Source organism: Mobula hypostoma, chromosome 23 (genome assembly GCF_963921235.1).
Source record: "Mobula hypostoma chromosome 23, sMobHyp1.1, whole genome shotgun sequence".
Classification (NCBI taxonomy): Eukaryota; Metazoa; Chordata; class Chondrichthyes; order Myliobatiformes; family Myliobatidae; genus Mobula; species Mobula hypostoma.
In genome coordinates, this window is record NC_086119.1 from 30,863,153 (window position 1) to 30,879,992 (window position 16,840).

A 16,840-nucleotide genomic window follows, 5' to 3' on the forward strand; every position below is an offset into this window, starting at 1 on the left:
CTGTACCTATGTCTTATGGTCTTGGAGTTGACAATATTCCCTACTCTGTATGATAGTGGATCGGAAATCTCCGCTGGGAAAAGCATTGCACACTCACACGCTGATTTTAAACACATCTTTTAGGGTTGCTGACAATTTCTACGGTTCTCCCTGGATCCCTTCACACTCCCCATTTGTCCCCAGTAACTCTCGAGGCGCCAATGAAGAACTCGAGGTTTTCGTTTTACTTACACTTTATAATTCATGCATTAAGCAGGTTCCAGTTTGCAATGATATATCAAGAAATTACTCAGTTATCTCGAGAATTGAGAATTGTAAACCACGATCTACAGATCTGCAGTAGAATCTGACAGGTCCAGTACTGTTAGTTCCAGCCCATGTCCCTCTGCGGATGTGATATCGTATCTCTTTCCCGCTGTAATGATTACAATTTTAAAATAACATTTATTGGTTTGTTCTCGCGTGGGGTATCACTCACAATATCACAAATTTGACCATCATTTTACTTAAGGACATTTTTTGAAAAGTTGACGTAGGGCAAATCCCCAGCGGGGAAGCGGCAATGAATTGGCTTAAATAGGAGCCGGGTTTTGATGCGTAATTTGCATTGACTTTGAAAGACGATCCGCTCTCATTCGAGCTTTTGATCGGCCTTAATGCTGCTTACCTGAATGTGGAACTACAACAAAGTGCGGAGACATCACTCATCCTCTGCCCCCCACCCCCCGGAACTAACAGGGAACTCCCGCAGTGCGCCCAGTGTGCCCGAGTACTGTCTGAAGGAATGCGCTGAGAGGAGGATCGAGGAGGGAGAGGAGGAGGAAAAGGAGGAGGAGTTCATCCTCCTGAATCAGGTCTCACTGCCCCGGGAGAGATAAAAAGCCCAGCGCCCCGCCACCGGGAAGTGGTACAACATAGTTTCTCCTGAAAATTTTGGAACCAGAGAGGGAAAGAGAGGAAAGAAATGCATTCCTTCATTATCTTCCTTTCATTGCTTTCGCTGACCTCGGGAGCAGGTAAGACTTCAATTACTGCGACGTTTGAATTGTTGGGATGCGACGCGGTTTCCCCAACTTCCCTCATTTCATGTCAATGTGCAGTGAGAGACCAAGCCGCTTCGACTTGCCGCTAGTATATTGTTTCCGGCGTTGGTCGGCGCTGCAGCCGTTTCCCACCGGAGCCCGAAAGCTCTGTAGCGGCTTCGAGTAACGGCGCAGCACAGGGGCTGATCGCCAGCTGAGTACAACGCTGCAAACGTGCCCAGCACCGAAACCCGTGTCCGTGCACCCCCTGCCCCGCTCCGTGTCTGTGCACCCCCCTGCCCCGCTTCGTGTGCCCCGCTTCGTGTCTGTACAACCCTCTGCCCCGCTCCGTGTCCATGCACCCCACCGCCCCGCTCCGTATCCGTGCATTCCCCCCCCCGCCCCGCTCCGTGTCCGTGCACCCCACCGCCCCGCTCCGTTCTCCTGACTGCCCGCACTCCGAGTTGTGTCAGGGAGTTCATTGTTCTGATGCGACGGTTGGGATAGCAGACAGCGAACCAGATCCAAAGGACTTGTGGACGAAACGGCATCGCACCCTCTTGTAGTTCTTCATTAAGTTTCAGCTGCGGGGTACATCCAGTTTCGATGCTGTTTGGTGCTATTCCCGGCGACTGTTAACTGCCGATTGTAGGTCAGCTGCGTGTCACTGACGTGTTTATTTGAGACAAGGGACATTTGATCAGGGCAACACATTTTATGCTTGTTGTTTTAGGTTTCCAGCATCTGCAGATTTTATCTTTCCTCAGAACCCAGTTTTCGCTGTAAAATGCCGGCGACAAGGGACAGAAGTCAAACACTCCAGTGAGGTTTTTGCTCACTAGTAGGTTCTTAAGAAAATACTAACAATACAGCCAGGTCCCTCAAGCTTGATTCTCCCCCCTCCACCCCATCCCACCATTCAGTTTGATCATCGCTGACCTACGCTGGCCTCAGCTTCTCTTCTGCATCAGCACTCCTTAGCCTTCAATTCCTCAATCTTTTAAATACTTATCTGCCTCCACCATAACACGAATCAAATGATACTGTCCCATCACACAGGGCAAATAATTCCAGAAATTCACTACACCTTGAGAAAAAAAGCTTTTTTTTGTGTCAATGTTTCTCTTTATTAGTGATCGCCGCTAGTGAACACACTAACATATCTACTGTGTCATGCTTTCTTAGATCTTATCTTAGGATCTCGCATGCTTGAAAAAGGTCACCTCGTATTCTTCTAAACTCTAGGGAATACAGGCACAAACCTTTGGTGGAACAGCCATTTCATTCCAAGAGTTAGCTTCCCAAATCCTCTTCAATGCGATTTTATCCATTTTTGGGTAAGGCAAACAAAACAACGCCCAGCATTTTGAGTGTGGCCTCACCAGCACCTGTACAACCGCAATAAAACTTGACCTGAAGCATTTACAGTTTATTCCCCTCCATAGATGCTGTTGGACTTGCTGAGCTCCTATTTTATGTGCGTTGCTCGAGATTTCCAGCATCAGCTGTATTCCTTGTGGTCCCTGTTCTTAAGTTTCATTCCCTTTACTGTAAGTGCCAGCATATTGTTTACCTTTGTGACTACTCATTGGATTTGCCTGCTAACTTTGTGTGGTTCACTGGATTACACAGACCCCTCTGAACTTCACTTGGTTTCAGTCTCTTTCCATTTAGATAATCTGCCTCGTGACTCCTGTTACCACATTCTTCCCCGCATTAAGCTCCATTTGTCAGCTTTTCACCCAGGCACTCAATTGATCTCTACCCCCTTGCAGAATCACAGTGTCCATTATCATGACATACCCTTCCACCTTTTGTTTCTATCATTGGAAACCTTGCCCAGGACAAAAATGTAAACAGGAAAAAACTGAGGGCCAAAAAGTGATCCCTGGGTACTCTGTCAGTTATACCCTGGTACTCACTGGTTACAGCCCTCCAGCCTGAAAAAGACTTACTTATTCCAATTTGTTATCTTCTATGTAACAGCCAGTTTTCAATCTATTTGAACACTCTTCCTCCAATACCTTGAGTTCTTAATACCTTACCTGTTATTTGGCACCTTGTCAAATGCCTTTTGGAAATCTAAATACATTACATCTATAGGTTCTTCCAACTGTCCTAGTCACATCCTCAAAGAATTTAAGTTTGATATTATTTACCTTACATAAAGCACATTGACAAGATTTGCTTACTGTATATTCAGCTTCCCTCTGTGATTAGTTATTTTCCACTGATTATTGACTTCAGAATCTTGCCAACAATAAATGTCAAACTATTTCCTTTCCCCCTGTCTCCATCCCTTTCTGAATAAGGGGTACCATTAGCTGTTTTCCAGCTGCCGGAACTCTCCCAGAATTTAGCAAGTTTGAAAGTCTTCAGCCAGTAAGTCCACTATCCCCTTAAAATCTGTGGCTGAAAGGCATCAAGTCCCAGCAATTTGTCCACCTCTAGCATTGTCAGTTTTTCTGATATTTTTTCCATTGTGTCTGGGATTTTTCTAAGTTATTTAAAATTAGCCAATCAGTTATTTTAGGATATTTGCAGTGTTCATCATGGTGACGTCTGTTGCAAAAGGTTGATTTATATCTCCAGTTTGTGGTTTCCTGCTATTGATTCACCATTCTCCTTCTCCAGAGGTCCCATACCCACCCTAGCCAACTTCTTCCCATTTACAGTATATACCCATGGAAACTTGTACTGTTCGCTTTGATATTGGACTTTGGATGCCCTACATGGTCAATTTAACATGATCCTTGACTTTCATTGTTAAACACAGACTGCACCTCTTTCTCATGGAATCTCTCTTTCGAAATTGGATAGATTCCAGTTGAACATTATGGACAGCTGTATGAATATCTGTCACTGTTTATCAACTGACTGGTCTCCTAGTTCATTTTCCCAATCCCCCATAGACAACTCCATCATTATAACTGACTTTGAAGATAATAGTTTTGATCCTTTGTTTTCCCTCAAAATGCATCTGGATTTCCACAATATTGTGGTTTTTAATCCTGGTGACTATTAATCCTTCTTCATTACTGTATCCAGATCTAAAGCAGCCCATCCATAGGTAGGTTCAGTAACAGATTGTTCTAAAGAAACAACCCCTGACACACCTCACAAATTCTTCTCTCATTATACTCTTGTCATTTGGTTTGTCTAATCAATATGTAATTTAAAATCTTGCCAGGCAAATGCAGTTGCCCCCAATCATGCCCTGAACATTTCTCCTTTATGCTCCACCCTACTGAGAAATCACATCCTGGAGGCCTATAGAGCACCCTCACCTGTGTCTTCTTGCCCCTGCTACTCATGATTTCAATACAAACTAATTTTACATCACTATTCACTCCCTCTATATCATAGCTCACCATTGCTCTGACATCTTTGATTACATTACCCTACCTTCTTCTCCCTTTGACCAATTCTTTTGGAATATTGTATAACCTGAAATACTGAACACCCAGTCCCAGCCACTTTGCAACCACAACTCCATACCAGACATTAGGTCAACTTATCCATCTATTGTAAATGCCAAATTCATTTAAGTAAGGACTGTTAAGTTTTGACTTCTTGCATTTGTTACTAACTCTGCATTTCTCTCTGCTCTATAGCTTTATTTACATTTTTTGCCCCAGGAAATCAAACTTAGTTTGCGTATTTCATTTTCGCAATCTTGGGTCATCATTCTGATGTTTCCTCTTGATTAATTAAACTTCAGCTTCTTGAAGCCCTCCCTTCTCTTAGTCAGTTCAGAGCCCTGTAGCTCCATGCCAGTCCTGTTTATATGATTTACCAGAGCACTGGTCCTAGCACAATTCAGCTTAGCCCTTCCCAGTAGAATAGTTCTCTCCTTTCCCTGTACTGTTGCTAGTATCCCATGAATCAATACCCTGTTATATCACACCATGCTTTACGCCTCATATCTACCTCACTAATCGTATTTACCTTCTGCTAATTTGCATGTGACTGAGGTAATAATCGAGAGATAATTACCCTTATGGTTCCAGTTTTTCACTTTTACCTGAAGCTCCACATAATTGCTCAGCAAAACCTCTTTCTTATCCATGCCTATATTGTCAGTTCCTCCAAGGACCACTATAACTGGAACCTCCCCCTCCCCCGGTTCTTCTCCAACCTAGAAGAGACGTTTTAACCCTAGCACCAGACAGGCCACATGGCCTGAACGTCTCTGTGGCTTTGTGGCAGAGAACTATCCCTCCAACTATGCCAACCTCTACCACTATTCTATTTCTCCTTTCTCCCCCACTTGAATTACTATGATGCTACGTACAGTTTCCCTACCCTCACCCACACAAGGAACAACAACTTTGTCCATGGTGGACACGGGGAAGGGGTGAAGCTCCTCTGGAATTGTCCTCCGGATTACTCAATCTGCCTCTTCTGTAGTCAGACCATCCTGTTCCTGACCATTTACCAATATATAGCTACGGATATAACTGCCTCCTGGACTACTGTGTTCAGGAAATTCTCATTTTCCATGATGTGGTGAAGTGCCTAACCCAAGCTGCAGCTCCTCAGACAGCCACCATTTGCTGCAGATGTGGAGCACTGTTTACCAGGGTGGGGTCCACCAGTTCCAACATGTCCCAACGAAAGCACATTGGCTATCTGTTCTAATCTATTACTTTAAATGTGCAAAATTTGCACACATTGACGTGCCTCAGTTGGGACACTTCACCAATCAGAATGGAAGTAAGATAAAAGAAAAATACTTCCTCACTTGTGACCTCACATATATCATGATGAGACTCTGAGCAAGTTATTGTAACTTTTTAGAAACTATTTTGAATATCACTGGAGAATCTTCTGTACTTGTAACTAAGCATCAGATAATCTTAGTTCTGTTTGCCGCGGAGTATTTGGGAAATGCAGACGTTTGCGATGAGATCCGAGGTCACTTCGAGCCAGAATAGTGCACCTCATTCTCCCTTTTCTTATTTGAAAAAGGTGAGATCTTCACAGTGTCATCCTTTTAGAAGATACCTTTGACATGTAATAACGAAATGAAACCCGCTAGTGGGGATAAATGTATTGTTTACTAAAATATTAGTCTGTAAAATATTATTGCTTTAATATTTCAACAAAATAAGATGGTATACAAATGAAAGTTCTAAGCACAGTTGGGTCACAATATTGTAAAATAAATGTAGGAAGCCCTGAAAAGATGTGTCTGATCTTTAAACGGTTAGGATACACTTATCAAAAAAGACTGAGGAGACTTGAGTATTATTTCTTAAAACAAACCGGAAGAGAAAAACATTGACTGACTAGTTTTCGTTCATCGGAGAGGGATGAGAATCGACACCGGTGCGGTTTACCGAGTGTCTAGACAAAGCTAAACAAATGCTTATTTGATGTTGTAACCTTGCCGTTTCTTTAGCGTTTGCCTGTTTTTTTTTAACGAGGTCGAGTTGGCAGCTCGACGCTCAACCTGACACGAAAGGAAAGCATCCGGAAAGCATGCCGTGATCAATGGCCTCGAAGCCGCGTGCGGGTGCCGGTCCATCACCGGCCGGCTTCATTTGATGAAAGTACAAGGCTAGTTAGATTGAATGACTGAGATAAAGTGTATAGAGTGAGTGGTGAAGTGTGTATTAGCACGTGCGTACGTTACTAGACCTGTGGTTAGAAAGCCCCTCTCCAATGTAAATTCTATGTAATTCCATTAGTCTGATTTAGGTTTAGGAACACACAATTCTATGAATTCATTGATGAATTTGCATCATCTTCAGGCGATTATTTTACATTGAAATTTTAAACTGCCTTTACAGATTGATTGGAGCTCTTTATTTTCAGAAATATTTACATACTGTAGCGACATTTGTTCATGCACCAGAGAAGCTCAATACTGACCCCTTTCTCTCACCCGTCCAAATGCATTTAACATCTTGGAAGTCACTACGACTTTTTACAGTTGACATTTAATACCATAAGCTGGCCAAAACAAACAATATTTTTCCTACATGTCACTTCATTTTTTTTTAACAACGTCTTTGCACGTTCTTGCAGGCTCCGTGGACGGTAGGTCTGAGTTTTATTTTACATTGATAAATTTATAGTGCAGCGTTGAAGTCAGACAGCCCTGCCCTCGGACTCCGAGACACACGGGGGTCTGTAGGTATAAAGAAAGTCTTGTATTTTTAAATTGGCTTCATGACTTTGGGGTATCTGGTAACTATATAACACATAACCATATAACAATTTTATAAAGCTGTTTAAAGCTAAAGATAATCTTTTGAAATGACTGCAGGAATGGAGAGGAAATAAAAACAGAAAAACACAGTCAAATAAATTCAAGGCAACAATGGACAGTGTGACATTCTAAGTGATTATATAGCAACAATCCAAATAGATGCAACTACACACACTGGTAGAAAAATCTCCCTTTGAAATATTTTGCCGCTGCTGCATTGGAAGCACTTGATTGATTATAATGCCAAATAGGAGATGCAAGAGGCTGCAGACGTTGTAATCCGAAGCAACACACAAAGGAGCTGAAGGAACTGGCAACACACATAAAAGTTGCTGGTGAACGCAGCAGGCCAGGCAGCATCTCTAAGAAGAGGTACAGTCGACGTTTCGGGCCGAGACCCTTCGTCAGGACTAACTGCTGACGAAGGGCCTTGTCAAGAACTGGCAGATCGGTTGGTAAATGGATAGTTGACACTAGGAGGTCGAGACCCTTCACCCGGATGGAAAAGCGATGAGGTGAGCTAACCAGCATAAAAAGCTGGTGGTGGTGGTGGAGTGAGGGTGGCCAGTTACTTCCTTTTCCATCCAGTAGCTATAAATAACAAAGACTACTTTCGGTATTTTAACCTAGGTTTCTGGCATATTGGCTACAACGACGAGAGGCTAAATAACCGATAATAGCGAGAAAATATAGTTAACACGTGGTTGATCGTATCAGGGGCGTAGCTACGGAAAATAACGCCTATGGCAAGCACTGAAATTGCGCCCCTGTCCAAACATCTGACACCCAGCTTACAGATAAATTTACCATAAAATCAGCTCAAAAATACAAGTCAAGCTCGTTAATCTTTTAATTAACAAATTATGGCACTACATGAAAATTATAACTGCACCTTCCTTGCTTTCAGTGATGCAAATTGGTCTATGATGTATTCAAAGTCCGTTTTTTTTCCAGTTTCTTCTCTTTCTGCACTCAGCAGAGCAAGATCACAGAGTCTGCCTTGACCCATGGAGGCTCTCAAATACGAAAGTATTTGTTTCTTATGAGTCCTGATGAAGGGTCTCGGCCAGAAACGTCGACTGTTTACTCTTTTCCATCGATGCTGCCAGCACTGTGTGTGTGTGTGTGTGTGTGTGTGTGTGTGTGTGTTGCTTTGGATTTCCAGCATCTGCAGATTTTCACTTGTTTGTTGTTTTTATGTGGATATGACTTGCATTTTAGAACAAGGGTGGGAATAGGTTTAGCTACTTTCTTAGTTTTGAATGAGAACGTAATCTCTACATTTAATCAAAAAGTTAAAAAAAGGAATCTGAAGTAACATCGGAAATGTGGAAAATTGTCAGCAGGTCAAGATCTTTCTTCTGAGAAGTGCCTCAGTTACCGAGTCCCAGATTGCAACAGCGAATTTTCATTCTGAGTTGGTTTGCAGATTTGAGTCAGATTAGAACGCTACTACAATACATAGAACGCCAGGAGAATAAAGAACTGGCCACTTTTATAGATCACTGCTAGACTTTTATGGAACTGAACGTTCCGAAGCTCTTGATGAAGGGTCTTGGTCCGAAACGTCGACTGTTAATTACTTTTCATAAATACTGCCTGACATGTAGAGTTCCTCCAGCATTTTGTGTGCGTTGCTCAAAATTTCCAGCATCCGCAGAATCTCTTGTGTCCAGATATTTTTTCGCTCTTTTAGTGATTACCCTTTCTCTGCATTTCCTGCAGTGGCATTTTATCCACTGTTGACTATTGCCGATCTTAATTCTTCATCATCACATCTCTGTTGATGATAAAATCGGCATTAGGATCCCCAACTCCTGCTTTAGTCAAACTCTTTGGCAGGAGCCTTAGCCATCGAAAAGTGTGAAGGGGAACAGTGGGAGTATGAATAATAAACACGACGCACGACATTAAAGAGAGAATCCTTGAGTCACGATTCTACACAGAACCTAGTTTCAGGTAATCTGCGCCTACGACTGGCTCATTACAACAGAAGTAATAGTCCATCTGAGAATGGCTATTTATACGTAGCCCAGATTGAAATAAGTCTCCCAGAGCCTATTATTTAATATTGATTCTTTTTTTAATTTAGGACGTCATTAAAATATTACAGTTAATCTTGAACTGCGGTGTAAATGGCTCATACAGCTTGTTTACAGGTGAATAGACCATTGAACGCATTGACCCATGGAGCTAACAAAGGAGTTTACCGAACAGTCTAATTAGCTCAAATAAAGGAATTGCAGTAGATTACCCAATTTTACCCAGGTCCTGCGTGCAAATTTCAAAGTAGGAAAACCAGTTATCTGATTGGGGTGGTGCAAGGACTTGCTGTTATTTCGGTGTTTGTATACAAACCGTTAAATAGCGAAATCCAGAAGCTGAAATCACCGGCACCTTGTTCGTCCACTGGCGACGCTGTTGCAACCTTTCCTTATTGATAATGTCACTTATTTTAGAAAGAGTTTTTTTTGGGGGGGGGGGGAGAAAATATTAAGAATAGATCCGGATGTTCTCGGAACGATTATTTCTATGTTCAATGGTTTGTTAAAACAATGCCCCAGATCGGGTTGGTCTCTGGCCAGCAGTTCCAGAGAGAAGGTCTGGCCGATTGCATGGGGCCGGAAAGCGCATTCGCAATGTCCGTGGCCGTATTCTCCGCCTGGCAGTACGGGTGATCTTGGAGGCCAGAGCATTCTGACCGCCACGAAAGATTTGAAGATTAGTTTTATTTGTAAAATGTGCGCCGAAACATGCAATTGAAAATGCACCGTTTACGTCAAATCCAATCAGCGAGAATTGTGCTGGGCAGCCCGCAAGTGTCGCCATACTTACGGCGCCATGTAACATGCCCGCTAACCTAGCCTGTCTATGGAATGTGGGATGTGGAGGAATCCCACGGGCTCTCGGGAGAATGTACACACTCCTTACAGGTAGCGGAGAGAATTGAATCCCCATGGGGGGGGGGGGGCGCCGAGGTCGCTGGTACGGAAATAGCCTGGAGCTACCCACTGCACTACCGTGCCGAACTCAGTTGTGCATTAGTGTTTCAGGCTGGAAATTTTTCACTTTTACGTCAACCATGGTTTCCGTATCCATCGCGAATTAAGTAGAAAAGATAGGAGGAGGTAAACTGCTTTCTTAATTTCAATTAATATTTTACCTACGATATGTAAGTTAACTATGTTTTGAAATAAATATATTTGAAAATAATATTTTCACATCCCATAAATCTGTATCAAGTGCCTGCTATGAGGCAAAATAAAAGATGCGGACAGATGGGATTAAGGAGCGTTTGGTCGGCATGGATGTGGTAAACTGACTGACCCGTTTCGCTGCTGCGTGGTTCTGTGACTTTAAGTGTCTCGGGGGTACGGCGATGACCTGTGAAATGAGGTGTGAGATTCCCGCTCGTCAAGCGGGAAACACGCAGCAGGTCAATTCGACTTTTCAGCAAAATATTACTCATCATTTTCTGTTTTTTTTTCCCCGATTTCTTTTTGCGTTAATTTTATTCACGTGTTCCGATCATTATTTCACCCCTTTTAGAATGCTTGAATCTATTTAATGATTTAAAGTAAAAGCGTTTTGTTGCATTTGCACTGGCATGAGTTAACCTGCCGGCAACTCGCACTAAAGGTGACACTGCATTTCTGCAATCCCGTGGGCACTTTTTTTTGAGGTCAGCATTAATCTTTCCCGACAATAGGTACATTCTCTTTGTCATTGACTGGAAAGACTGGCCCAATAAATATTTCTGTGGATCTTTGCAGAAAGCTGCTGGGTGTCACAGGATTGGAGCAATATTTGACTTCCAATATATCTTGTGCCACTATGGCGATTTCAATAGGCCAAATGTGTATACAGTAATTACAGTTACTTAGTAACAGTGAGGTGTAATCTAAAGGGAGTTGTGTTTTTCATACTTAAAACACCATGTTATTTGCGAGTTAATTTTTAGAAAAGAAAACTGATATATAAAGAAATTAAAGTTTTATAGAAGCCTGTGTCAATATGGTCAGATGTTAAGACCACACAGTGGACTATTAAGTTCTGGAATGGGTATTTAATAAAAAGAACAATGATCAGCAGATAGAATTTGACATTTAATTATCATTAAATAGATTGAATATACTGGGCCTCTTCCCTTCGCAGAGAAGAGAAATCAGAAATGTGGCCTAACAGAGTTTTTACAATTAGAGAATAGAGAATAGTTTGATGGCATGGATAGAGACACTGCTTTCTGCCTGTGCAGTTCCAAATCTTAGGTCCAAACTTTTTATTCCCCCACTAGTCCCATTAGCCTATCTCTTCCCCTCCCCCACCCTCCCAGATCTGACCATCACCCATACATTCCTTTCACCAATAATCTCCTCATCTCCTCTCCTTAATTCCATAGTCCATTGTCCTGTCCTATCAGATTGCATCTTCTTCAACTCTTAGTCACTTTCACCTATCTGCTCCTAGCTTCTTGCATCACTCCCACTTAGCCCTCCCATTCCCACATCACCGCTAAGTTATGAAAGAATGCATTCGGAATTTATATCCTATTTATTTAGTAGCAGTGCCAAATCAATACTGGCTATTGTTGTGGACGCAGTCCAGAAAGAAAGAGGATAAACACATTTAATTCATGGATCACTGAGTGAAATTGGGGGCATAAAGTGCAAATGAATAAGGGGATCAGTTTCTGTGATATTCCCTAAGTTAGACATAATACACAAGAACAATTCCATGTAATAGTTTCTGTTAACCTCTAGAGAACAAACTAACAAACCCTAGTACTTTAATTTAGGTTAATATTCAAGATTTAGTTGAAGACCATTGTAAGTTCGGTGAGATTTCCATTGCAACCCTTGGACGGTGGGTGGGGAAGCCAAGATAGGGATGGTGTCAAATAAAATGCAAAAAGTCATAAGCTAGTAATTGTTTTTTTTTCCATTTAGGTGACTGGTGCTATGACTCCCAAGAAGCGCATTGTGGTAAGGAGCTAAAGTCATGTTATTTCTTAGAATGCAAATTTGAGATGTCATATAGAGCATTTTCTGTTATAGAAACATAGAAAACATACAGCACAATACAGGCCCTTTGGCCCACAAAGCTGTGCCGAACATGTCCCTACCTTAGAACTACCTAGGCTTTACCCATAGCCCTCTATTTTTCTAAGCTCCATGTAGCCATCCAGGAGTCCCTTAAAAGACCCTATCGTTTCCGCCGCCACCAGTGCCACCGGTAGCCCATTCCACGCTCTCACCACTCTCTGCATAAAAAAAATTTACACTGACATCACCTCTGTACCTACTTCAAAGCACCTTAAACCTGTGTCCTCTTGTGGCAGCAATTCAGCCCTGGGAAAAAGCCTCTGACTATCCAATATATCAGTTATACGTACCAATATATCCATGTACTTAATTATTGCTCCCGTAATGAAGGCCCTCCATCCCTGGCAGTGCTCAGGACTTCTTTCGTCCCATCGGTAGCTTCTTCTCAGCTGTCGCTACTGTCAGTCATGCAAGACCCAGGTGGAGACTCAGGAACACCATCACACTCAGATGTAGAAGGATTCTTCATTGCTGTTTCCATACAGCTTTGTTTTACTAGTCAGAGTTGTTGACCCCTGAGCTGAATCCCCTAACCTGGAGGACAGGTAGGCCACTTAGTCTGACCTCTTACCCTTTGACCTGTTTGGCATGGGAGACCCTACCAAGCACCACAGAATAAAGCCCTGACCCCACCCAACGTAACTCTCCGGGTCACTGAGGCATGCATGCGTCCAAACCACGACAAGGTTATGGTCCTCTTGAAAGAAATCCCATATGATTCAGATTAAAACAAAGTTATGATCAATTGTAGACAGCCACTGTAAGGACATCCGGATTGGATTAGAGAATCACTTTCCATGTGATTCTGATTCATTTTACCAACGTCACTCATTGTACTGCTTTGATTTAGTTAATTGTGTAACTTTGATCCATGACATCTAAATGCAATATTTTATGAATGAGGAAACAGTTGAACCTTTATTCCATTCATAAAATGCCAAAGGGCCAGAGTTGGAAGAATAGTGGTTGTTGAGTTTGAAGAGATTAAACAAACAGGGAAAGAAAAGGACAGATTGATTTAAGCACAAGAATGGGATTTCTAAAAAATAATATGCAATAAATAACTTGCGAATTTGTTAATGTTTGGAGTACCGGGGCACATGTTTTGAGGACCAGCAACTGATGGAATTAAAAGAAAATCTTACGAAATAGGGGAGGGTCATGTTTATCTTTTGTCTCTTGCTTTTCAATGCATAGACTGGCACCTTGTCATGGTGCAGCAGTTTGGAAGTCCCTTGATTGAAAGAATATTATTCTGTGTTAACATAAAGAGAGAAGATAAACAGGAAGCACACTTCAGACTGATTTAGCAGTGCCCAGAGCTCCAAGTCATTCTCATCTAGCTCACAAGAGAATGGGCCTTCCACTAAATATCCACAAAGCAACCGTTCTCTATCCTTCCTGCACAACATTGTCTCTTTCACTGAAAGTCCACGAGAAGGGGACCAAAAAGTCCACAGATACATCAGAGACTTTTAGGAGACATTTAGTTAGGCACATGAATGTGAGGAAAACTGGCAGGATTTGGACATTGTGAAGGCAGAAGAGGTTAGTTCAGTTGGCCATTTGATTTAATTTGTTCAGCATAACATTGTAGGCCAAAGGGCCTGTTCCTTTACTGTACAGTTCCATGTGCTGTGTTCTATGTTGTAAGGTCCTGAAAAATATAGGGAACTTTTCATAACTCAAGAATCACCTCTTAGTGAACATGGGTATTGATGAAATTACTCCTCGCTACCAAAATGAGAGCACAACTTTTGCCTTTCTGAAGGAAAGTGTTCAAAGCTGAAGACCTTGAAATCAATTCTTTGCTTCCAAGACAAAGACTGCCTACAGTTCAAAGATACTGGAGTTGTACCTCTAAGCTGTCTCCATAAAAACTTCCAAATCAATTAGCTGGTTGTGCAAGCCAATGAAATATCTACTCCCAGATCAAACATCTTTAGCATCAAGCATCTAATTACTCTCATTCAGCTCCTGTGAGCCAGCAATTTGGCATGCATGCCTCAAATCACACTCCCAAAACAGGTATACTATTCTGACTTTGTCAAGGCCATTATCAAGATGATGGGGGAAAGTGATGCAAGGGTGCTCTCAAAATTTGTTTGGGTGTATCAGGACACTGGAGCAGGGATCCAATCGCAGACCCAGTACTGTGCACACAATGATATTAATTGAGAAACAAATCCCGAGGTGCAAACGAAGTTGGCGTCAAAGTTCAGACAGAGATCAAAACATCCAGAGAAATCCAAAAACCAGAATCAGGAAAAAGGCAGAGTTGATATTCAGATGGACAGAGTACAGATACAAATGCTGGAAAGGGTCAGGAAAATTCACTGGCACGATCTGGCCACAAACAGGTGAAAACACAGGACTGAAATACACTGAGCAATAAACAGAGAGGCAGATGATAGGTGGAGCACAATGAGACAGAAGTGGCAGCAAAAGAAGTAGTAATGACAAACAGGTGAGAGACGGAGTACTCAGTAATACAAGGGCTGGAGTAGAGCAGGAGAGGGGACAGGAGCACATGGGGCATGAAAACAAACAAGAGCACGTGGCAATACAAAACCACAGACTGAAGGCTAGGGGGAAAACACACAAAAAGACAAAGTTCAACTGGAGGTACTGACAGGGTGCTAGTGGGGGGTGGGGTGAGAACGTAACTTCCATACTATCTCTCAGGAACTCCCAGTGCAAGATCACTCAAAATAGAGAAGGAACATTTGGGATGGTGCTGACAGTTTGGTCTCTTTGCTGGAAGGCATTGAAAAAGCAGTGATAAACGTACTGAGTACAGCATCTCTTCTTGCCCATATGCCAGTACAACACAAAAGCTCCTTCCTCATCAGTGTAAGAATCTGCTTGTCCCACATTAGCTTCATCACTCTAAACATCTCTAGCTATAACCCAAAAAACTGTGTGTGGGTAATTCATTCTCAGTAGAAAACGCAGTCTGTTTTTAAGTGGCTGGAAATTGAAAGGTGCTGGTGTTCTGAAGAAATAGGTTGACCTTGTACATAAATCATTGCAAGGTGACATAAGACAAAACAAGAAATTTAGAAGGCAAATAGTACATTGGCCATTTGCTAGGGATTTTTAGCACAACAGCAAAGGTATCTTACTGAAAAAACTGGAGGTGACTCCTCCTGGAATACCAGTGCAGAATCAATGAGCAACGAGGTCTAGTTGGAATAAAATTAAAACTGACTCGAGCACAATGGCTTGAGTTTTTTTTGGACACTGGAACCAACTTCTCGGTAGATGTCAGTTGTGTCTTGTTGGGCTTAGGTCAGGGGCTCTATGGTAAACTAAACACTGGAAAAAGACCCCCCCCCCCTTCCTGTGGTACCTGCTGGATCAATCAGTTAAACTGCTTCTTCGTTTGGGTTATCACACTGTTGTAACGTTGTCTGCTTTCCAATTTTCTTCCCAGTTCTGAAGTGTATAAATTAATTGTATAGAAACAGTAATACAGTTAGAAACATAGAAAACCTACAGCATAATACAGGCCCTTCAGCCCACAATGCTGTGCTGAACATGTCCTTACCTTAGAAATTACCTAGGGTTACCCATAGCCCTCATAGTTGTATAGATGCTATGCTGTTTTAAATTGCAATCTGTTAAATGGTTACAAATGTCTTTCCAAGTAAATATTCAGAGATAGATCTTGCAGTTTGGTGGTGGTATTATTAGAAAATTGAATTTCATTGCTTGCAAGCTGTATACAAATGTCATCCATTATAACACATTTATAAATATTTTGTCCTAATTCTAAAGTGTCACAAATTGGAATGTATATCTTTCAGTAAAGGTAACCTTAAATATACTAATCTGTTGTAAAAACCCAGTAACCTAGTTCAAGGAGAGGAGTCTGCCATCTTTACTGAACTGGTTCATGTTTGACTCCAGCCACTGAACTGCAGTTAAGTTTCAACTACATCCATAGGCTGTCAAGTGGGGCACCACGGTGGTGCAGTGGTCCGGGGCAATACGGGGTTTAGAGTTCAGTTCCGGCGCTGTCTGTAAGGAGATTGTACATTCTCCCCGTGATCGCGTGAGTTTCCTCTGCATACTCTGGTTTCCTCCCACAGTCCAAAGACGTACCAGTTACACAGTCGTTGGTCATTGGAAATCGTCCTGTGATTAGGCTCGTGTTAGACTGGTGGGCTGCTGGGCGACATGGCTCATTGGGCTGGACGGGCCCGATCCACCCTGTATCTCTAAATAAAGTGTCTGCTACATCGGGGACAGGAATAATCAACGATATCTGCATCCCATGAAGGAACTAAAACATTTCAATTACTGTTCTTGCCCTGATTTTGCAGTTAAAGCAGTTGTTGATGCAGCAAGAAAAATGACAACTATTTCTTTTGGTTGTAGGGTATAAGACCATAACATATAGGAGCAGAAATAGGCCATTTGGCTCATCGAGTCTGTTCTATCATTTCTTCATGGCTGATCCATTTTCCCTCTCAGCCCCAATCTCCTGCCTTCTC

General features: G+C 42.3%; 1 protein-coding gene across 1 annotated transcript in view; it reads left to right on the forward strand.

The window, feature by feature from the left end:
- The first annotated feature begins 814 nt into the window (after nucleotides 1-814).
- The window catches only part of ca4a (carbonic anhydrase IV a), a 33,295-nt gene continuing 17,269 nt past the window's right edge, over nucleotides 815-16,840 (forward strand). Inside the window, exons 1-2 of the mRNA XM_063031311.1 lie at nucleotides 815-1,016; nucleotides 12,186-12,221. Coding sequence (XP_062887381.1) covers nucleotides 965-1,016; nucleotides 12,186-12,221 — 88 coding nt within the window. The 5' untranslated portion in view covers nucleotides 815-964. The remainder of the gene's footprint in view (nucleotides 1,017-12,185; nucleotides 12,222-16,840) is intronic.